The sequence below is a fragment of the Geotrypetes seraphini genome, chromosome 3 (genome assembly GCF_902459505.1).
Source record: "Geotrypetes seraphini chromosome 3, aGeoSer1.1, whole genome shotgun sequence".
Classification (NCBI taxonomy): domain Eukaryota; kingdom Metazoa; phylum Chordata; class Amphibia; order Gymnophiona; family Dermophiidae; genus Geotrypetes; species Geotrypetes seraphini.
In genome coordinates this window covers 79,639,384-79,663,928 of record NC_047086.1, presented here as the reverse complement: position 1 = coordinate 79,663,928, position 24,545 = coordinate 79,639,384, and the positions used below count along the sequence as shown (strand labels likewise).

General features: G+C 42.0%; 1 protein-coding gene across 2 annotated transcripts in view; it reads left to right on the top strand.

Annotated features, from left to right (window-relative positions):
- PXDN (peroxidasin) overlaps nucleotides 1–24,545 on the top strand; it is a 419,029-nt gene that overhangs the window by 316,975 nt on the left and 77,509 nt on the right. For both annotated transcript variants that reach the window (XM_033936817.1, XM_033936816.1), the window contains one exon: nucleotides 14,258–15,761. In XM_033936817.1, the coding sequence (XP_033792708.1) occupies nucleotides 14,258–15,761 (1,504 nt within the window). The remainder of the gene's footprint in view (nucleotides 1–14,257; nucleotides 15,762–24,545) is intronic.

The window sequence follows — 24,545 nt, the reverse complement described above, 5'->3', positions numbered from 1 at the left end:
ACCAGCATGCTAGATCATCATCCCAAGTCCTTGCCGGTAAGTAAGCCACAAGGTATTGTAGGAGTTCCAGTCATGGTTCCTTTTGCAGTTAACAGAAAACCGTGTTATGGGTCTGTAGTCTCCTCATCCAAAAAGTTCTTCTTCCAAGGCTCTAGACAGAGGTTTGAGGGCTCCAGAAGCACACCTAAACAGCGGCAGTTAAGCATATCTTAAGCTGTCAGGGTAGAAAACTTCTCCCCTGACTGAAAGAAGCCATTTCTGGCTCACCAAGTTAAGGCACCTTGTTCATCCTCTCCAGCTCTCATATAATGCCATTTTCTCAAATGTTATGCCAGCCCATGCCACCGCCCCCCCCCCCAAGAAAATATAGCATAGCTACCCTGTTTGCCACCCACTAAGGGCTACCCCACTTCTCTCCTTTGCAGCCTGGTATTCATGGAACACTAGATAAGACAAAGGTCAGTGTGACAAAGTAGCTGAATTTAAAGTGATGCTTATTAAGGAAACACTAATGGCCAGATACTACTCATTGTATCTGAATAGGCCCTGGCCTTCCTTTTGTAAATAAGCACAAGGTCAAAAATGGTTTAAGATTTTTATTGTAGAACGTCATGTCACTTCCTAGACACTCCAATCTAGAATTCTTGCACAGTCCAGGAAAGCAGCATGCAAGTATTACATCATGCAACTGCAGTTTGATGAAATGGATGACAGGTATGCAGAATGAGCCACGCCTAGGTCCAACTTTGGTTGAATTGTTAAGTTCCCATAATCTTTTCCTGGTAGGAAAAGGCAAGCTGTAGAAAAAGGAAGATGGATTGAGACAAATGAAGAGTATATTGGTGAGTTTTAGGCTCTCTTTTACAAAGGTGTGTTGACTGCTAACGAGTCCATTGGATAACATGCAGGCATTAACATTTAGCACACACTAAGAGCGCCCTAAAGGGCAACGCGTTTAGCGCATGGTATCCTATGGACGCGTTAGAAGTTAGTGCATGCCTTGATTTAGCGCACCTTTGTAAAAGAGAGCCTAAAACTCACCAATTTACTGTTCTCTCAGAAAATCATCAAGAAGTACACCCTTGTGTAGGAAAAAAAGTGTGAAACATGTTATCATTGTGAAAATGTATTTAATTCATCACAAGGGCTATTCAGGGAAGAGGTATAGTTATTACAGTGCAGATAGTAAGCAAAATTTGCAGTCAAGTAAAAGATATGTAGTGTAAGCAAAAAAAGGTTACAATACATCATTCTCACCTATTCTTTCTGTTTTGGTATTTGAGCTGCTGGTAATAACTCTTTGCCCAGGTGTAAGCTGGTGTGCTGAACCCAGTTTTAACAGACCTCCTCTGACCTCTGAGAAACACAAGGGAAGTCATTAGCCACTCTGGGGACCTGAAATCAGGAGAAAAGGAGGAAAATGTTAGAAAGGCATCTGGCAAAAGTAAAAAGCAGAAGTTGTGGGAGAATATGTCACAACACAGTCTGAAAATAACACCTAGAATGAACAGAAGCACAAACACTGTTGGACTCCTAAAAAGAAGAGACATCTGCATCTGAACCCTTTTTATAATAAGGATGCCTAACAATTAGGCACCCATGACACATGAGCAATAGTTATCCCACTGGCAATAGTTATCAAATGAGTTCTTACACTGAATATGACTCTAAAAAGAATTACCTTTAGCTCTATGAGTAAAAGCACTGATTCCATCTTCCCAACATCATAGGTTCCACATATTCATGTAACTTGCATATCGATTTTCCTGGCACCAAAGTTTCAAACAGCATGGGTGTTTTTTTAGCAAACACGCCTGGAACAAATTTTTATCATCACTAATTCTCAGACCTACTAATGACCCTGTGGAATGGAGAGAGTTGTTGCAGATATCAGGGGGACAAAAAGTTAAAGGAGAATCACCATAAGTAATAGTGCAAAATGGGAGTCCAAAATAAGAAAATCAGTTCTGCCTGAGCTTTTTTGTAATAAAGACACCTAAGTAGCTAGCAATATATCATTCTCACCTGGATTTGGTATCTGAGCTGCTAGAAAGTTCCTTGCATAAGTGCAGCATAGTCACCTTGAAAGATGAAAAATGTTAGAAAGACATCAATTGCAAATTACTATAGCTGCTAATGGTTCTGTGGAATGGAGAGAGTTGTGGCAGATAGAAGAAAAAGTTAAAAGATAATCAAGAAAGGTGAGGTTTCGGAAATCAGCATAAGCAATAACACAAAATGGGAGTCCTAAAAGAGAAAACTCTGCTCTGATGGACCTTCTTATACTAAGCACGCCTAAGTGGCATCTGATGTCATAGACACCGTTAGCACTTCCCGCCAGAAAACGTTCAAACTTATTGGGCATGCTTTGGGTGTGGTTTGGCCAAACACATCTGTACTGACTTTTAATCATTTCCTTCACTTCTCAAAGCTTTGACAAGAAGCCATTCATCATCTGCTTAGTCTGTAGAGGTTCCTGTTACCAAATTCTAAAAGGAATTCCCTCAGTAGCTCTATGCTTCAGAGCACTGCTTTTATCTTCCAAATGTCAGGGGTTCAAGTCCTGAGTACGGTTTAAAAAATGTAATATTCATTTTTCTACCAGAAAAACTTCAAACTGCTTGGGCATTCTTTGGCCATTCTTTTGCTTTAAAATGATTTGCAGCAATTCTCAGATGTCTAAAGCAGCCTGTTCTCTCATCCTGGACCCCCTCCCCACCACAACACACACTCCTCAGGCATGAAACCACACCCCAATTCTAAAGCCAAGCTGAATTTACCAATAATAATGTCTCTAGGATACAACTCAAAACATGTATCTTCCTTCAACACTTGTCCAAGCCCTCTGAAGTTTTAGTAAACTTCTGTTGCCCTGTGCTTGTAGTTGTGAGCAAGTGAATTTATCTGATGCACAATGTTGACCTCATTGTGAGATCATCAAGATGCACCTAGATGGCAGATTGTCAACAAAAACTTGAATGTGTTTTGGGGTATCCAAACATCATTTGGATTTGACTTTCAGAGGATGGGAGAGGTGCCATTAACTGTTGAGCCACAGCTATTTCCTTTGAGTTTTGGGTTTCTTATCATGAGAGCTTAGGATAACCTAGACATGGCAAGATCAAAATAAGTGTGCCTGCAAACTGCACAATGCTGTTGAAAACAGCAAAGTCCACTATGTATACTCCTATAAGAGCTAATAGGAAGTTGTTAGGAAGCTATTAAAATGAGTGAAGGTGAGAGTGAGATTTGAACTGGTGAGCTTGAGAAGATAGACAAGGTGCAACAAGGTGCCTTAACTTGGTGAGGCACAAATGGCTTCTTTCTGTCAGGGGAGAAGTTTCCTACCATGATAGCTTAGGATGTCCTATACCATGTGAAGGGGAAAATGTTTACCTGCAAAGGAAAATGTGCTGATGAAAAATGGCAGTCCACCATCTAGACTCTCTTATGAGAGCTAATCGGAAGCTGTTAGGAAGTTGTTAAAATGAGTGAAGGTGATGTGGGATTTGAACCGGTGACTTGGGAAGGATAGAGGAGGTGCATTAACTTGGTGAGCTAGAAATGCTTTCTGTGTGGTGACTGATTTCATTCCATAGTGTGGCAGAGAGCCCGGGCAGGGTGATAGAAAGCCTGTGCCAAGCACCCGGCAGGTCCCTATTCCCTCCACAGAACCTTGGTTTAAACCAGAAACATTGCAGTACAGAAACTACACTTCCCAAGAGCCGACAGTCGACCAGGTGTCGATGATTCGGAAGACAGTATCCCGAGAAGATACTGAGTGGGGAAAGTGTTGGGAAGACACTAATGGCACAAAGCAGGAGCTGAAAATCCAAGGGAGCCAGACGAAACAAGAGGAAGTTAAGAGGAGTGTATTACAAGCGGAAGACAAAATTGAGCAAGATGAAGGGGAGGATCAAAAGGAGGATAATAAGAACGCACTACAAGGGGATAACAAGGGAGTCAATAACAGGAGTCTGAGAACAGGTAGGGGACAGAAAGAAAATGAAACACAAGGAAAAATAACAAGGAGGAAAAAATACCAAGACCTGAACTGCATGTACACTAATGCAAGAAGCCTAAAGAACAAAATGGGGGAACTAGAAGTCATGGCCAAAGATGAGAGCCTAGACATCATAGCGATCATGGAAACATGGTGGAACGAGGAAAACAAATGGGACATAGTACTGCCAGGGTACAAGCTCTACTACATCAGAAAGGAGGAGGAATAGCACTATACATAAAGGACACCATTCAATCAACCAGAGTGGACATCACTATGGGTTAAAATACCAGGAAGAAAGGGAGCCGAGATAAAGATGGGACTGTACTACCCACCCACCTGGGCAAACTGAAGCAAAGGATACAGAACTGGAGCCGAATTGAGGCGGGAATGCAAAAACGCAAACACCATAGTTATGGGAGATTTCAACTAACCCAGGATAGACTGGAGTCTTGGAGTTTCAAAATGTACAAAGGAAACGGAGTTCCTGGAGGCTGTAAGGGACTGCTTCTTGGAACAGCTTGACAAGGAACCAATGAGAGGGACAGCTGTTCTGGACTTAATCCTCAACGGGCTGAAAGGACCTGCCAAGGAAGTGGAAGTAGTGGGACCATTAGGAAACAGTGATCACAACATGATCCAGTTCAAAGTGGAAATAGTAGTGCCAAAGGGGAAGAGAACCATTGCAACAACGTTTAACTTCAAGAAAGGGAATTTTGATGCCATGAGACAAATGGTGAAGAAGAAACTCAGGAACAGCTCTAGGAAAGCACAGAAGGTGGAGCAAGCCTGGTCCTTATTCCAAAGACACGGTAAACGAAGCGCAAAACTATATTATACCCAGATTTAGGAAAGGGTGCAAAAAGAATCGAGCAAAAGACCCGGAATGGATAACCAATGAAGTCAAGAATGTGATAGGGGACAAGAAAAAATCATTCTGGAAGTGGAAAAAGGATAAAACCGAGGAAAATTGGAAAGAGCACAGGAAGCATCAAAAAGAATGTCATCGCATGGCCAGAAAAGCAAAAAAAGAGTATGAAGAGAGACTTGCCAGACAAGCACAGAATATTAAACCATTCTTCCGATATGTGAGAGGAAAACAGCCAGCGAGGGAGGAGGTGGGACCTCTGGTTGAGGGAGGCAGGAAGGGAGTGGTGAAGGAGGAAGAAGAGGTGGCAGACAGACTAAACACGTTCTTTTTGTCGGTCTTCACAAAGGAGGACACATTCAACGTACTGGAACCAGGAAAAATCTTCAAGGGGGATCAGGAGGGAAAATTATCATGTATGGAGGTAAGCCTCGAAGACGTACTCAAACAGATAGATAGATTTAAAGCTGACAAATCTCTGGGCCCAGACAGAATCCACCTGAGAATACTGAAAGAGCTCAGAGACGAAACGATGGAGTTGCTGCAGCAGATTTGCAACCTATCCTTGAAAACAGGGGTAATTCCAGAGGACTGGAGGATAGCGAATGTTACACCTATCTTTAAAAAGGATCAAGAGGCAACCCGGGGAACTACAGACCGGTGAGCTTAACCTCAGTTCCAGGGAAGATGGCCGAATCATTGATCAAGGACAGTATCAATGAGCATATAGAAAGAAATAATCTGATGGGAAACAAGCCAGCATGGTTTCCTGTAAAGGAAGATCATGCCAAACGAACCTACTGCACTTTGAGGGGATAAGCGAACAATTGGACAAAGGTGACCCCATAGACATCGTATATCTGGACTTCCAAAAGCCTTCGACAAGGTACCCCATGAGCGCCTACTAAGGAAACTGTGGAACCACGGGTGGAAGGGGAAGTGCACAGATGGATCAAAAATTGGCTGGCAGACAGGAAACAGAGGGTAGGAGTAAAGGGACACTACTCTGACTGGAAAGGGGTCACGAGTGGCGTCCCACAGGGGTCAGTACTGGGACCGCTGCTGTTCAATATATTCATAAATGACCTGGAGTTAGGGATGAAGTGCGAAGTTATAAAATTCACGGACAATACAAAACTCTCCAGTAGGGTTAAAACTGTGGAGGAATGCAAAGAACTACAAAGGGACCTGAACAAACTGAGTGAGTGGGCAGACAAGTGGCAGATGAGCTTCAATGTGGAGAAATGTAAAGTCTTGAACATAGGGTAAGGAAACCCGATGTATAACTACACGATGGGGGGGATGGTACTGGGAGAAGGCAAACTGAAAAAGGACTTGGGGGTTTTAGTGGATAGGACAATGAAGCCAGCGACACAATGCGCAGCGGCCTCAAAGAGGGCGAATAGAATGTTGGGCATTATCAAAAAAGGTATCACTACCAGAACGAAGGAAGTTATCCTGCAAACTGTATCGGGCGATGGTGCGCCCGCATCTGGAGTATCTGCATTCAATACTGGTCGCCGTACCTTAAGAAGGATATAGCGATACTCGAGAGGGTCCAGAGAAGAGCAACAAGGATGATAAAAGGCATGGAAAACCTTTCATATGCTGAAAGGCTAGAGAACCTGGGGCTCTTTTCCCTGGAAAAGATGAGACTTAGAGGGGACATGATAGAAACTTATAAGATCATGAAAGATATGGAGAAGGTAGAGAGGGACAGATTCTTCAGACTAGCAGGAGACAGGTTCAAAACAAATGCTAGGAAATTCTTCTTCACTTAGAGGGTGGTCGACACCTGGAATGCGCTACCAGAGGAGGTGGCAGGGCAGAGTACGATTTTGGGTTTCAAAATGGGATTAGATGATTTCCTGAAGGAAAAGGGGATTTGAATGGGTATAGTTAGAGGGTTATCATACAGGATATTAAAGGATTAAGGAATAGAATGTTTTAGGTATAAGATCACTTACTTTCCTCCGCGGCTCACCTCGCTGTTATAGTGTGGAGAGAGGACCTCTCCTCACTTCGGCAACTGCCGGTAGTGGCTGCAGGGGTGCCTGACTGTAGAGTGAAGACTTCGGCAGGGTAGCAGCCAGCCCTCTTTCCTCCGTGGCTCACCTCGCTGTTATAGTGTGGAGAGAGGACCTCTCCTCACTTCGGCAACTGCCGGTAGTGGCTGCAGGGGTGCCTGACTGTAAAGTGAAGACTCCTGCAGGGTAGCAGCCAGCCCTCTTTCCTCCGGGGCTCACCTCGCTGTTATAGTGTGGAGAGAGGACCTCTCCTCACTTCGGCAACTGCCGGTAGTGGCTGCAGGGGTGCCTGACTGTAGAGTGAAGACTCCGGCAGGGTAGCAGCCAGCCCTCTTTCCTCCGCGGCTCACCTCGCTGTTATAGTGTGGAGAGAGGACCTCTCCTCACTTCGGCAACTGCCGGTAGTGGCTGCAGGGGTGCCTGACTGTAGAGTGAAGACTCCGGCAGGGTAGCAGCCAGCCCTCAGAACACACTCTTTCTTACCAAACTTTTAGGAAGTCAATCAAAACTTATCTCTTTGACAAATTTCTCCGACTCCATTTCTATCATGATGTACTTCTAAAACACTTCCAGGAAAAATTGATTAATCTTACCATATTAATGTAATTTTGAAAGTTTTTTGTAATATCGCTGTCTGTATATGGTCTCTTCCTCTGTAAACCGCTCTGAACTGTTTGTGGTATTGCGGTATATAAAAATAAAGTTGTTATTATTATTATTACATGTCCAGGTTCTTGCAGGGGAGCTTTCAGACTTCACTCTTCAGTGCAGCAAACAATCCCTACGTGGAATCTCAATATTGTGTTACGGGCCCTTGCTAAAGCGCCACATTGGCCTCTATTGGAGGTGTCTATCATGGATCTAACCATTAAAACAGTTTTCTTAGTCTTAGATCACTTCGAGGAGGGTGTCAGAACTGCAAGCATTATCTTGCTAATTCATGGAAGCAGAGGGGGCCTTTATGCACAATGCTTTCCTTTCTATCAAAGGTAGTTTCAACCATGAAGTGTGGCTTCTCGCTTTTCATCTTATAGATGAGAAGAAACAGGAGTGTGGCATCTTCCTGGGCAGAGTTTAGGACAGCCACATGGTCTACCCTCCATACCTTTGCTAAATTTCACAATGGATGTGGTGGCATAAAAATACGGGGCCTTCAGGTTCTCTGTGCTGGTTTTAGACCCATCTGTCCTGCCCTATACTCAAGGCACTGCTCTGTAACGTCCCATCTGTAAGGAATCATATGTTGTTTGCACAGGAAGGAAAAATTAGTTTCTTATCTCGATAATCCTCTTTCGTGTAGAAGTGCACCCCCCCCCCCGCCCCCCTCTCAGCAGCTTGGCTTGTGGCAGCCAAGGAAGAGAAGCAAAGCCTCTGAAAAGGTGACATATTAGTACCAAAATTGATATCAGCGCATTTTGCCTTGCCAAGAGCTGTACAAGTGTTAGTGCCAGTTGCACACATGTAGGTGGGTATTTTGTTTTGCCACCACTCTTTGTTGCTGTTAGATGGTTGTTTATTAACTCTTAGTTACTATTGCAGACCAGATCGAACTTCTCTGGATTGGGAAGTTCCCCGAGCCTCCTCTTGTTTTCATTTCCTCTCCTAGGGGTGGGTTATCACTTGCTTTGGTATGGACTGAGGAGAAGGGACACTGCCCAGAGAACTAAGGGAGTGGAGAGAAAAAAATTATTAAGGTCTTCTGCAAGCAACTCACGAGTTGAGGTGCTTAACCCATCCATAAGGAATTGTATGCTGTTCTACAGGAAAGAGGATTATCGTTGTAAAAACCTAATCTTTCCTTTGTGTTTATCAACCAAGGCAGTTAAGCTAAAGGTTTGAGGTAAATATTAAATAAAATAGTATAAGGTACAAGTTGGCATTATAGAGCCTCACAGGCTAATAGTGCCATTGAATGAATGTTCCAAACTTCTAGATTTAAATAATAGTTTGCTATTTAACAAGAGCTGGTGAGTGCTGAGAATCTTTCTTCTTCGCAAGCTGTGGCAACAGCAAGCCCTGCTATATTTAAAGGGTGTTGCATAAAAACTTGATAAATCTACTTTAGGGACAAATGGAGATTTTCATGGTCATTGCAAAATTTCATTGTGTTTTTGGCTTTGTACAAATCCTATTAAGTCCACAAGAAGTAGTCCTACAGGAAAAAAAAATGCAAAAAAGGCTAATTTTCTAATAATTTAATCACTTCACGTGCATGGTATTTTTATATGTGCTAACAACTGCTATAATTAATTTTAAAGAGCTAATTCATATCAATTTATTTTGTAGTGATAGTTGTGTGCTAATTATGCTTGTGCCATGTTTTATTAACCATGCACACACTAGTGTAGCTAATCATTCAGCCGTGCAGAACTTGTATCTGTGAGAAATGGTGACAAAATTATATGTCAAATAGTTCTGACTCTGAAATGGGAAGTCGAGAAGCTGACTCATTATGCATGTATTCCCCGTGATCATTCATTGTATGTTGCTTGATCGTCTTGCCTGGTTTGCCCTGCTTCTGTGTGTTGTAGATAAGTTCTCCACTGCTTTTGAAACTATGGGCTCCTTTTACTAAGGTACGATAGCGTTTTTAGCGCATGCACAAAATTACCGCGCAGTACGCTTCTAGAATAATGCCAGCTCAATGCTGGCATTAAGGTCTAGCACACTCAGCAATTTAGTGCACGCAATTCCGTACATTAATGCCCTAACACACCTTAGTAAAAGGAGCCCTATGTATGTTCCTATGGGTTGTAGGCTTCTCTCTATTTAATAATAATAATTTTATTTTTTTATATACCGCCTAACGAAAAAAATGGTTCTAGGCGGTTTACAACAAATAATAACTAGTCATACAGTGAAGAGTACAATTTAAAAGAAAAATACAATTCTAAGCAATGTACAATAAATAGGAACTGATCCTATCTATGTTCTTTTATAACCCGCCCTGAGCTTTCTGGAGGACGGGAAATAAATAAAGCTGAAGCTGTCTAAGGTGAGTGGACTTAACAGGTTCTTGCCACATACAAGTTGTGTCAAATAACTACTTTTGTGATGTGCAATAAACTAAATTGTGCCGAGCTCTACGCTTGCGGAGATGGTGCGGTATACAAACCTAAGATTTAGTTTAGTTGACATGGATATGAAAATTTTATAGTTTTTATAAAATAACATCACACAATTTCTAGAGCACACCATAAATCTTAGCTTCTTTTATTAGCCCAGCTATTGAATTATTAATTAGACATTAATATTTGGGGGGGGAAAAAGTTACACTTTGGACAGTGGTCTTCATATTATTTTTGTTGTTCTGACATTGCCTAGATCAATGGTTCCCAACCATGTCCAGGAGGACCACCAGGCCAATCGGGTTTTCAGGCTAGCCCTAGTGAATATGCATGGAGCAGATTTGCATGCCTGTCACTTCCATTATATGCAAATCTCTCTCATGCATATTCATTAGGGCTAGCCTGAAAACCCGATTGGTCTGTTGGTCCTCCAGGACAGAGTTGGGTACCACTTGCCTAGATGACATGTAAGAAAGGTAACAACAATAATGTAACCTGTAAATGATGGCTGTCACAGGAAAAATCTAAATATAAGAACTGCTTTTGTCAAAAAATTTATTTCTATGACTTAACAGGTTTCTGTGCAGTATTCTTCAGAGTTGCGACGTAACAGGAACTGAGGCTGATTTTCAAATTTTTAGGCACTTGCCCATTGTTAACAATTCCCTTTTCCACCTGTAGTTGGGCCTAGTATCTTTTGGGTGTGGGCCCCAGTACAGGGATGGGATCAGCTTTTAAATGATGATTGTTATCTAACAGATACCTGCTCCACATTATTATGTCTATTGACAATTGATTCACTTGTTAACTCCCCAAAGATTAAGGGAAAGGTAACCTGTGATAGCATGTTTTTGTGAGGATCTATGTGAAGTTTATTTTCGGCACTAAAGGCTTACCTTCACAACTAGGCTTCCCAGCACACTAGGGGTGCATTATGAGGCTCTGATGGAAGCAGCCTTGGAAAAGATCAGTGTTGGTCAATATTCAAGAGAATAATGTAAAGTTCTTGTAGTTTCAAGTTTAATAGGTTTTTTGATTAATTGCTTGATCATACTTCTAAGCGATGTACAGTTTAAAATTACATTTGTTGGGTGACAATACAATAAATAAAAGTACTTAAAAAAAATACAAAATTACAATCAATTTAACATACTCATAACATTAGGTAAGGAGGTACATGTGGAGGGGCATTTTTGAAGAAAAAAAAAAAATCTAAGTCCAATTTGGATGTTTCCAGCTGAAAGTCCAAATTTGGAGGTTCAAAAATGGCCATTTTTGAATGGCAAATTGCTGGATGTCCAAATATAATATATACTGTATATTTTTTTAATAGTCTACTCAGACGTCTTGGCCACCAGGATGTCTAGGTCACCAGAACGTCTAACTTTATACCCCATTTTCAATTAGAAAAACATCCAGGTTGAACATGTCCTAATCCTGACCATTTGGACATGGGTGGGGCCAGCATAGTAATGGACTGGCCACATAGACATCCCAGCATAGTAATGGGACACCTTAGAGGGCACTGCTGTGAACTTCACATTGTAACCAGCACTGTGGCCGGACTGGGACTCCACAGCACTCCCAGTGGCTACAAGGAAAAACAGCACTAGCATGTGACCCGGTCTGGAGTCACCCTGCAGGTCTGGACTGACACCAACCAAGAACCAAAAATCAAAACCTCACCAAAAAGGTTGTAAATGAAATATATCTCAATTTTATTCATTCAAAAACATAAAAGTCAAGATAATATGAATCAAATGGATGAAGGTAAGTAGGCAAAAAAGTGCAAACAAGTCCAAAACTCAAGAAGAAAGAAAAACAAGCAGTTCCAAGATAAAGTCCAAACTTCTTTCTTCTTGCTCACTCAGTCTATAATACCTCTGAGGTTTGACTCTCCCCAGAGCTTGCGCAGCCCGCTCCCAAGCAGGCTGTTCAGTCCACAAAATAGAGTTCAGTGCACTTGTTCCATATTTCACAGTGCTCAAAAATAAAGCCTCCGTCTGCCTATCAACCTACTGCCGGGAAAAGGAGAGTGCCTAGGTTTGCCTTAACACAGCTTTTCAATAGCCTTCAAAATTCCCACCCTGGGTAACTGCAAACCTCTCCCCATGACACTTCCAGCTTAACAAAAGAAGAAAAAGAAAAAAAAACCAAAATATCCAGCTCAAGCAAAACAATTTCCTCAAACAAACAGTTCCAAAAACACACTCACTGTGATAGCATTACTGCTTGCAGCTGGTGGCAAAACCAACCTCCATTGCTTCCTCAAAAGGTCCCATTTCTCCAGGCAAGGCTTCCTGTATTTCCATCGGGAGTTCCATATCCGATAATGAAACATCCAGAGTGTCTCCAGCCTCCTGTACCTCCATAGGGGTGACTGGCTCGCTCCTGTTTGGCCCAGGGAGTTCCTCAGGGAGAAAAGGCCTAAACCTTCTCCCTAGCCTGCCTGTCTGTTTGTTCCCCACTGCTGGCTTTTGAATCCTAGGGACACGCCCTAACCTAGCTGAGTCAGCAGGGAACAAGGTAGCTCTTGGGCTCCTCCAGGGTGACCTACATATTCACTACCTGCTACACTTTCAGTCAGATCAGGCTCCTTCTGGTGGTCAACTGGGAGATTATTATTGTCATCGGGGAAAGGACGGATCTTGGAAACTCCCTTTCTGGTTTTACCCTTCCCTTTCCCCTCTGACGTAACTGGGACGCTGGCAGGCGCAGATATACATAAAGGGTGTATATCTCACCATAACCCCCTTAGGGTAAGCCCCCCAACCTCCTCCCCCAAAACCTACTAAACCCTCCTGTGTACCACCCCAATAGCACTTATGGCTGCAGGTGGTATCTGTATAGCAGTATAGTAGGTTTTGGGTGGACTCACACATTCTATCATAAATGTGGTTAGGGTGGCTTATGGGCCTGGGTCGTCCTCTCTATGGTTCATTAGCCCACCCACCAGGCTACTTAAGATACATGTGTGCAACTTTACTAGACTTCCCCATACCAGTTGCTCCTGATTTAGAGACAGGTATGTACCTTTTTGTTCTCATTTTTGTATGATGGAAGAGGGTCAGTCAGCACTGCAGGAGTGAAGGGGTGTCTTACCTTGATGCACCTTTGAGGTATTTAGACCCTTCTAAAACAGGTCTAGTTCCAAGTTCCGTCCAAGAAGTCTGGCAAAATGTGTATCACTGCAAGACATCCATGAGTATACGAGTGGTGCATGCAGTAAAACATTTGACAGGTCACCAAACTTTTGCATGGAGATTTTAAAAAGAAGATTGCCCCCTTTGCAACAAGTACCCAGGGCTTCAACTAAAACAAGGTTTCATTCAAACCTGTGTAGCCTTCAAGATATCTAGAAAAAAAGTTTCTGGCCACAAAAGAATCTTCTTTATTATATAAAAAATTTTTCAATACATTAATCTTATTACTTTCATTAAAGAAGGGCCCCAGAAGGGTAGCCTTAGTAGAGATACTATTTTCAGATTCTAAGATCTAGAGTTTCAGGTGATGACACAACATCAATCCTTTTTTCTGCTGTATTTCTCAATAAGTATTGGGGGGGGGGGGGGTCAAGTAATAAAATTTGGAAGCTCCTGATGTAGAATTTATTAATAATTGTAATCTATCTTTAGTAATCCTGTGCTTTTTAAGAGTTTTGTTTGGATAAATTGGTATATTAGATGTGTTAACCCACTTTTAAAGGTAATACATAGAAATAAAACAATGAAAAAAAGAAGTTAAAATAATGGGCTAACAGTACATTTTTGATTAACTTTTGAAGGCAATACCCTCTTTGGGTTGGAAATGAGCAAAAGATGACAAATATCAGAACATGTAAGTGAAACATAAAAGCATTCCAATGACAGTATCAGCAGGAATAGTAGGAGTCTGGGCAGGGTTGAGAAACAGGGAAAGATGGATGGATGAATGAACAGAGGGTGACAAAACAGTATAATGTTATAGTTTATAATGTGACAGAGATCCTGATCTTTAAGTCCTGTCTGCTGGAAGTCAAAACATTTCATCATTTTATCTTCAAAGGTCTTATGCTCCTGAATGGTATAAACCAATATATAGAATTAAAAGATGATTTAAAAGTTTCCTTTTAGTATTCTGCCCAATTTAGAAAAACATAATTTTTGTACATTTTAGTATTACTATAAGAGTTAGATTTTGCATTTGTTCCCACCAGGATTATAATTTTCTTAAAACTGAGCAAAGAATATAGACATTTGTTGCTCTTGCCTTAAAATATAGTAATTTTGTATTTTTGTTTCTTCTGTTTCAGGTTATCACTATAATGATCTTGTATCTCCACAATACCTTAATTTGATTGCTAATCTCTCAGGCTGCACAGCTCATAGACGAGTAAATAACTGCTCTGACATATGCTTTCATCAAAAATATAGAACACATGATGGAACCTGCAATAATCTGCAACACCCGATGTGGGGAGCCTCCTTGACAGCCTTTCAACGTTTACTGAAATCGGTATATGAAAATGGATTTAATTTGCCCAGGGGTATGAGAGCTGAACAGCAGTATAATGGATACCCACTCCCTCTACCTCGTTTGGTTTCGACTTCTCTAATAGGAACTGAAACAGTAACTCCTGATGAACAATTTACTCACATATTAATGCAATGGGGTCAATTTCTTGACCATGACCTTGACTCAACAGTTGTTGCACTAAGTGAAGCAAGGTTTTCTGATGGTCAGCACTGCAGTTCAGTTTGCACCAATGATCCACCATGTTTCCCTGTTGTAATACCACCAAATGACCCAAGAATCAGACATAATGCCCGCTGTATGTTTTTTGTACGGTCCAGCCCTGTTTGTGGAAGTGGCATGACTTCTCTTCTGATGAATTCTGTTTACCCACGAGAGCAGATCAATCAATTAACTTCTTATATCGATGCATCCAATGTATATGGAAGTTCAGATCATGAATCACAGGAAATAAGAGACTCAGCAAGTCATAGAGGTCTTCTGAGGCAGGGCATTGTGCAGAGATCTGGAAAACCTCTTCTTCCTTTTGCTACTGGACCCCCAACAGAATGCATGAGAGATGAAAATGAAAGCCCTATTCCATGCTTCTTAGCTGGAGACCATCGTGCTAATGAGCAATTAGGTCTTACTAGCATGCATACAATATGGTTTAGAGAGCACAACAGAATTGCCACAGAGTTATTGAAGCTCAATCCACACTGGGATGGCGACACAATATACCATGAGTCACGCAAAATAGTTGGTGCACAAATGCAACATATAACATATAGCCATTGGCTGCCAAAGATCTTGGGTGAGGTAGGCATGAAAATGCTTGGAGAATACAGTGGTTATAATCCCAATATTAATGCTGGCATTTTTAATGAGTTTGCTACCGCAGCTTTTAGATTTGGGCATACCCTTATCAATCCTATAATATACAGATTAGATGAAAACTTTGAACCTCTTCCACAAGGTCATGTACCACTTCATAAAGCATTTTTTTCTCCATTCCGAATTGTGAATGAAGGAGGCATTGATCCACTGCTAAGGGGATTGATTGGTGTTCCTGCAAAGATGCGCATTCCCTCACAGTTACTGAATACAGAACTAACAGAAAAGCTCTTCTCTATGTCACATACTGTTGCTTTAGATCTAGCGGCAATCAATATCCAGCGAGGTCGAGATCATGGTATCCCTCCTTATCATGATTTCAGAGTTTACTGTAATCTCTCTACAACTCATACTTTTGAAGATCTGAAAAATGAAATTAAGAATCCTGAAATCCGAGAGAAACTTGAAAGGTGATTATAGTTTTTTGCATCAATTAAAAAAAAAAAAGCCCTCAAATTTGTCTTATAGTATTGTCAGAGAAAAAAATGAAAAATTGATATTCAGGCATATTTAAGGAAATATTTTTCAGATTCTGCATGCATTATTTTCACTAAATCTTGAGCATTTATCAGGCTATAAATGAAAATAAGAGAAAGTTTTCATGTTTTATAATAGAGGTCCCCAAACTTTGGCTTGCAGGATAAATATGGCCCTGGGATCAAGTTTTTCTGGTTATGCTTTCTCCTATTTTTCCTAGAAGAGATCTGACTTGCATAGTGTCTGTGTGTGTTTTTTTGTTTTGCTTTCTTATGTTTTTGCCCCTATGCTCCATTCTGCTTCTTGTTCTTACTCCCTCCTTCAGTTTGGGAACTTCAGCAAATTGTGAGCAATTCAGTCTCAGTATTTGTAGTCTTTCCTGCTCTGTGTTTCCCAGTTGAGCTTTCCTACTAGTCAATATAGAGAGGGAATTGAAATACAAAACAAAAAAAATGAAAAAACCTCACCAAGAGCCTTCAAGTTCGAGGCACTCAATCTTCCTTTTATTGATGGACCCAAGACAGGCTATGTTTCTGTGTAACCGCCTGTCGGAGTCAATGAAATGGATTCAGAATTATAAATGAGTTTCTTCTCAATAAATTAAACAACCAGTTTTCTTAAAATCAGCTGGGAAAGAGCAGCTCTACAAAGATCATCATCCTCAAGCCATGCAAAAAGTGAAATCATGTGCATGTGTTCTACCGTTAATCTAAACACATTGGTTACGCGCAAGATTTCAGTTTTGACACGGTTTGAGATGCTGATCTTATTGAGTTTCATTTATTGAAAAGAAACTCTTGCTTGTAATTGGCCCTTGAGGCAGGTAATTATGTTAAGCACGGCCCATGTTGGGTCCATCAAAAAAAGGATAATTGACTGTCTCAAACTTGCAGGCCATTGGTCGTGAGATTTCCTTTTCCTCCTCTGTGGGAAAAATGGCAACGGCCCAGGAGCAAACTAGGAGAGCAACCAGGCTGAGAATAGCCACTGCTTCTTGATATTGGGATTTCTGAACCTAACAAAAATGAATCAGCTTTTGACCACCATGACTGAAGTTTTGCCCTGGTGTTTATGTCACAGGGTATTGTGGGTAACAAAGGAAGGGCATACTCCCTTAAATGACTGGATCTGTGTGGCAGGTTTTGTGCCCCTTGTGATGACTGGGTCCATCTAGAAAGGTTGCAGGAACATAGAAGACCAAGCGTCGGTGTCTATTTAGATTATTATTAGATTTGTAGTTAGATATAGAAAAAGAGAAGGGGATTGTACCACACAGGGAATCTTGCAGGCCCATCTACTAAGAGGATATAGTACAAAGGAAGAAAGCAGTAAATAGTGTCCTGAATAAGAAGTATTGTTGTATCAGCAGTCGTTCTGTGGCTGGTAATTAGGGACACATCCTTTGCAGTGTGGATAGGAATAACTCAGTAGATTGGTTGAGCTAGTATGTGTCTTTCTATTCTTTAATAACACTGCACAACAATTTTTTGGTTAAGTCTTGATTCCTGAAAAGTTTTTGGTGATTATGACAGGTACCAACTTGGTATGCTCAAATATGGTTTTGGTTTTACTGCATCACGTAAGAACTATGAGAAATAGACATTTTTATGTTTACTGACAATAAAATATATAGTCAAGTTTACGTTTCGCACAAGCGACTAAATGAAACAGAATTAAAAGTGTTTTGCTCCCGAGTTTCTTTTATATTCAGTGTCTGGTGCATCACGTTGTAGCATCCAACAATAGTCGGCAAGCATTGACGGATTCCAATTGCCCTGGTATCGTTTCTCCATCGTAGCTATGTCTTGATGAAACCTTTCACCGTGCTCGTCACTCACAGCACCGAGATTTGCGGGGAAGAAGTCCAAGTGTGAATGGAGGAAATGAATCTTGAGTGACATATTGCACTTCATTCTCTTGTATGCTTTGAGAAGTTTGTCTACCAGCTGAATGTAGTTTGGGGCTCTGTAATTGCCCAGAAAATTGTCAACAACGTCATTCAAGGCTTTCCAGCCAATTTTTTCCGGCCCAACTAACAGATCTTCAAATCGCTTGTCACTCATAACATGTCTGATCTGGGGGCCAACAAAAATACCCTCTTTGATCTTGGCATCAGTTATTCTTGGGAACATCTGTCTTAAATAACGAAAACCTTCCCCTTCCTTGTTCATTGCTTTCACAAAATTCTTCATGAGTCCCAGTTTAATGTGAAGAGGAGGCAAAAATATCTTTGTCGGGTCAACAAGCGATTCATGTGCTACATTTTTCTGTCCTGGAACTAACTTTTTACGGAGTGGCCAGTTCTTTCTAGAATAGTGCGACTCTCTGTCTCGGCTGTCCCATTCGCAGATGAAACAGCAGTACTTTGTATAGCCAAGCTGCAGTCCTAGTAACAGAGCAACGACTTTGAGGTCTCCACAGATATTCCAGTTATACCTGGTATACTGGACATACTTTAGTAACATTTCCATATTCTCATATGTTTCTTTCATATGTGCTGCATAGCCAACAGGTACTGAAGGATAAACGTTGCCATTGTGCAACAGAACAGCTTTCAGGCTTAACATTGACGAATCAATGAAAAGACGCCACTCTTCCGGGTTGTGATCACAACCAAAGACCGAGAACAATCCTTCAATGTCACAACAGAAACAGAGACTGTCGACTTGTGCAAAAAATTTGGTTATATCATGATGCCGGTCTCGAAACACAGAAATTTTCGTACCTGGTGATAGCAAACACCATTCCTGCAGTCTCGAACCTAGCAGCTCAGCTTTTGCTTTTGACAGACCCAAATCTCTGACCAAATCGTTCAATTCGGACTGTGTTATCAGATGTGGATCGCCTGATGAGGATGGTTCAAAATCCGGGTCAATGTCACTGTTAGAACCCTGCACTGCAGTTTCTTCATCTGGTTCGTCTAAGGTCCAATCCTCTGGTGGTTTCGGAACTGGAAGACTGTCATCATGTGGCATGGGTCTCATTGCTGAAGGCAGATTAGGATATTCAATTGACTTCTTGTTTTTGGCAGAGAAACCAGACACATTAGTCAAACAGAAATAACAGTCCGTCACATGGTCTTTCTGTTCTCGCCATATCATCGGAACAGCAAATGGCATCGTCTTTCGAGTACCTCTGAGCCAGGCTCTCAGACTAACAGCACATGTCGCACAGCAAATGTGAGGCGCCCATTGCTTGTCTTGATCACCTATTTTGCAGCCAAAATACAGATGATAGGCTTTCTTTACAAGGGCAGTCATCGAACGTCTCTGAGGCGTAAGTGTATATTCCCCACAGATATAGCAGAATGTGTCGCGGCTGTTACGACACCGACGAGACATATTGCCCGACACCAAAACGTCTATAGCATCAAGCTTACTTACTGTTATATTGCTACAGCTACTATACTACTATACTTTACTATACTGATACTATATACACACACGGACTATCTATATTAACCAAATGAGCAGGATCGGTGTATGGAAGCCACCATTATAGCATGGTGAGACAGCGCAAGCTCGTTCAGACCTGCCCAGACATGCCCAGGATGTCATCTTCCATAAAACAGCTTCCAACCTGGCTAGATTTTATGCATGGACATACCCAGGCGGCACAAACCGTTGTTGATAAGACACTTATGGGAGAAAAAATTGTTTGCATCCAAATATAAGAAAAAATCACGACAAAATTGAAGATTTCTCTGAAATGGTACGTGATGGGTAATTTTTGATGTAATATTCATGATCAGCACCCAAAATTCTATAAGAAACACCCAGCAGTGTTCAGGAAGCAAAAACTTTGTTGTGCAGTGTAATTTACTTAGCTATAATTTTCAAAATAATCTAGCTCAGATATTCTCCGGAATAGTTCTATAAACATAAAGATAGTTGTCTCTAACTCATGTCAGTTTTATTTGGTGATAATAGTTTACTTCTGAATTTTTTGTGGGAGACGAGTACCAGATGGGTTTACCAGTGAGAGGATTTTTTCTGGAGCTATTTTAGGCAGCAGTAGAAGTTATGCAACCTTGGCCAGTGGGCTCTCAGATTGCAAGGTCCAGAGGTAATTTTACAGCAGCCTGCAGTAGTAAAAAGCATAAGTTTAGTGGCCACCCATCCCCCACCCCCACGAAGATCGTCAGTAAGAGGGATGCCTAATCCCTCATGCAGGAACCCCCTGGCCCCCTCCTGAAATCGACGGCAGGAGGGATGCCCAGTCCCTCCTGCAGGAACCCCCTCCATACATCACTGGCAGGAGGGATGCCCCGTCCCTCCTTCTGTATACCCCAACACCCCCGGAACCCTACCCTCTCGAACATCGCTGGCATCCTCCCTGCCGAACCCCCCCTTCACCCACTCCGGATTCCATCAGCCCCCCTGGAACCCCCTACCTGCTTTAAAATGTTGGCCGGCCAGAGGCATCCTTCCTGCCTCCAGCCGGCTGGCCCGCCGTCTCATGAATGGCAAGCCTGCCCCTTCCCAGTGCATCCCATGATGCACTGGGGCGGGACCTTAGGCCCTGATTGGCCCAGGTACTTAAGGCCTCTTCTGTAGGAGGGACCTTAGGCACCTGGGCCAACCAGAATGTTAGGCCACCACCCCACTCGCCATGGGAAAAGTTTGAAAGCTTTTTTTTTCCGATTGGCCTTTTCAAGCCTATGCAATGTTTAATTTTAGCAGTTATCTGGCCTTATTTTTTTTAAGGAGCAGGTTTTAGGCTGTAAGTTATATACTGTATTGCATTGTGGTTTGTTGAGTTTTGTTTTAATTATGTATGTATTGCTGTCACCTGCGTAGATGCTGGATTTGCGAGTACAAGTGTTTTCAATAAATAAAAGGGCACTTAAAAGATGTAAAGACAAACAATATAGAAGGAATAAGAAAAAAGTCAATTAGAACTGGACAGATACCGGATGATTGGAAGATAGCGAACGTCACGCCAATTTTCAAAAAAGGATCAAGAGGAGAACCGGGCAACTACAGACCTGTGAGTCTTACATCTGTCCCTGGAAAGATGGTTGAATCACTGATTAAAGATAGCATAGTCCGGCACTTGGATACACACGACCTGATGAGAGCCAGTCAACGTGGCTTCAGGAAAGGGAAATCATGTTTGACGAATTTACTTCAATTTTTTGAGACTGTGAACAAACAAATTGATAGTGGAGAACCAGTGGACATAATATACTTGGACTTCCAGAAAGCATTTGACAAGGTTCCACATGAAAGACTTCTCAGGAAACTACAAAGCCATGGAATAGAGGGAGATATACTAAGATGGATAGGCAAATGGCTGGAGAACAGAAAACAGAGAGTGGGCATAAATGGGAAGTTCTCAGACTGGGAGAAAGTGACTAGCGGTATGCCCCAGGGCTCGGTATTTGGGTCCATCTTATTTAATATTTTCATCAATGACCTAGAAGAAGTTTGCTTACTTAGCTATAATTTTCAAGTTTGCAGATGACACAAAGCTATGCTGGGCAATCAGATCGCAGAAAGATAGCGAGGAATCTAGAGTGACTTGTGTCATTTAGAGAAATGGGCGGAGAAATAGCAGATGAAGTTTAATGTGGAAAAGTGCAAAGTAATGCATTTAGGCAGATAGAACAAGGAACACGAGTCCAACCTTGGTCTCCCAACCTAAAGAAGGATATAAAACTGCTGAAGAGGGTGCAGAGACGAGCAACGAAGCTAATAAAAGGTATGGAGAACTTGGAATACGAGGAACGACTTAAGAGACTGGGATTGTTCTCCCTTGAGAAAAGGAGACTGCGAGGGGATATGATCGAGACTTTCAAAATACTGAAAGGAATTGACAAAATAGAGCAGAAAAAAAAATTATTTACAATGTCCAATGTGACACGGACAAGAGGACATGGACTGAAGCTAAGGGGGGACAAGTCCAGGACAAATATCAGGAAGTTTTGCTTCATGCAACGAGTGGTGGACACCTGGAATGCTCTCCCAGAGGAGGTTATTGCAGAATCCACCATTTTAGGATTTAAAAGCAAACTAGATGCACATCTCCTTACGAGAGGCATAGAGGGATATGGGTGACTAAAATTATGCCAGGTGTACACCTGGCTGGGCCTCCGCGTGTGCGAATCACCGCACTTGATGGACCAAAGGTCTGATCCGGAGATGGCAGTTCTTATGTTCTTATGTTGATACTATTGAATATCTTTAGTTCAGGTACTGCTCCATTTCTGTCATGTTTTTTTGCTAAGAAACTTATTGACATCTCAACTGTACTATACAGTATGGCATGTCAATTTTAAGGGTAGATTTTTATTTTTTTACAAACTTTGCAAACTACTAGTGACCAAATTATGCAATTTTTTCATGTTGAATCTAAAATTATTTTATGAAGCAGCTTAAAGTGAGTCTTACTATATCAAATCACAGTTGAAATATGTAGAAATTAAGTAATAATTATTTGAATGTACAAATAGTCTGAACCTCAACTATAGCCACATAATTGTCTTTAAAATGCTATTTCTACAGTTAATGTTAGTAAGCTCCTTGCTGACCTTCTAATCCCTAATATAATGTTCCCTCATCTCCGGGTTGTACACATGACAAGTAGCCTCATTTGTCATTTTTATATATCTTTCTATGGTGTGGGTATGAGATGGCCAGTCTGGAACTACCATGGGCTTACTCAGAAATGCCTTGATCTCTGCTGTTGTCATGGTACAGGTAACAGGTGGATTAGAGACTCTAGAGCACCAGTCAAGTATTTGGGTGAGTGTAATTGGCTCATTGTTGATGGATGGTGTTTTCCTGGGTCTCACCCTGCTATATGTCTTTTCATCTTATTCACCTCTGTTCTTCAGTATCTTCTCCACTGCATCTCTTCTCTCCTATTCCTCATCACTTCACAATGCAACATAGCCTACAGAACAACCTCACTGTAACTATACCAAGCTGACCTTCTCACTGTAGGCATGACTATCTGCCTTACTTCTTTACACTGTTCTTTCAAACAGTTGCAGCTGGAAGAGGAAAGGCCTGGAACATTGTGTCCTGTTGCTATTTCTAATGTAAGTGTGTCATTTGGATAAGTGGGTTATATCCCAGTCTTATGAGCCTTTTAGAAGGAATCCACTCCAGTTTTTGAATCCCTCCTACTTCACAAAAGGCTCTACTGCCCCCTACAGGTTTTTTTTTTCCTTCTGCACGAGTGCCTGAAGGAGTGTGTCTGATTTGCTCTGCTTATTTTTTTTTTATCCTTCTTAGGTATTTTCACATATTTTTCCTCATCTTTCGGTGCCAAGAGCTTCCCTAGTCAAGGGTCCAGCTCTGCTGTGTGGAGGAGAAGCAGACTGAGGTCTGCAGCTGACAGGCCAATCCCTTTTGGAACCTCTTGGCCAGCCTGCAGAAGCCTTTTTTGGATCTCAAGGCTGTCTCCTGGTAGCATTGGTCACCTGCTTCTTGTAGGGGTTTGAGCGCAGGCTGTTAGGCATCTGTAGGGGGCTCAGCGGGGTCTTGCAGGGTGCCAGCTGTTTCCCCCCCCCTTTTTTTTTTTGCACATCTGCAGGTGCATGGGAGTGGGAGGTTCAGTCAGATTGGCAGCCCGAAGATTCAGCAGTTGGAAGGACATTCTGTTTAAGGCAGTGATGTTATCTCCCAGATCCAGCTACCTTTTGGAGCTGAGGCAGGCTGCAGCACATTGCCAACACTTGTTACAGTGAGTAAGGATGTTACAGCCTGTGAGGAGAATCGAGGGTAGGGAGGTCTACAAATGTTGTTGTTGAAGATTTCTGCCTGTTCCTTGATGTTCCCCCACCTCTAAAATCCTAAAATTGCTAATTTCTTTGTTTTAGCATTTTGAGGAGTTTTTTGGCGCCAAAAATTTCCCAATTTTTTTTTTTTTTAATTTCTCCAAAAGCTTCAAGTCACCTCGTTTTGCCTCAGAACTGGCAGGGATGGAGTCCTAAGGCTCTTTTGATCCTAATTCATGCCAGGTTTGTACTGTGTGGATGTCTGAAAGAACCTTTGTGCCATGTGCCGCGCAGCATGTGAAGGGGGCAGAGGCAGCCTGCTTAACCTTCCTTTTGCTTTCTAGGGGTAAAGAACAGGCAAGAAGCTCATTGGTTGGGGCTATTTTCCTTTCTGTGCCCCAGAATTGTGGTCATCCTAAGCACAAGGGTGAGGACTCCACAAAGTCCAAGAGATGTAAGCTGGAGTCCTCTACAGAAGACTCTGGTACTCCCAGGGTGTGTCTGCCTCACTGGCTCTAGCTGACCAGGCTCTAGGGGACCTATCCAAGGGAGATTCAAATGATGGGTCGCTTACTATGCCATTGCTGTCTCAGGACTCACCCTACCTGTCAAGGGATTCAGGTTTGCAGTCAGGTGAGTTAGACCCCTTGGTGCCCCTCGATCCAGGGGATGATCCTATGATTTTCTGGCTATTTAAACCCTCAGCTCTGTTAGATCTGATTACTGACATGCTTTAGGAGTTAAACTTGGACTCTCAGCAGGATCTTCCTGCTTCCTCCTGTATTATGAGTGGTGTGAGAGCCCAGTAATGTTAAAAGATATGCAGGATTGCAGAGTGGATGTGGTTCTAAAAAGATAGTTTGACGCTTTTGCCTTAGGAATCAAAGTGACCTCCTTTGTGACCCATACCTGCCATACCAGCTTATGGAGTCTTGAGCAGGAAAGCAATGAGCTTATACCCCAGTTCTTACTAGCAGGTGTGAATTACGTA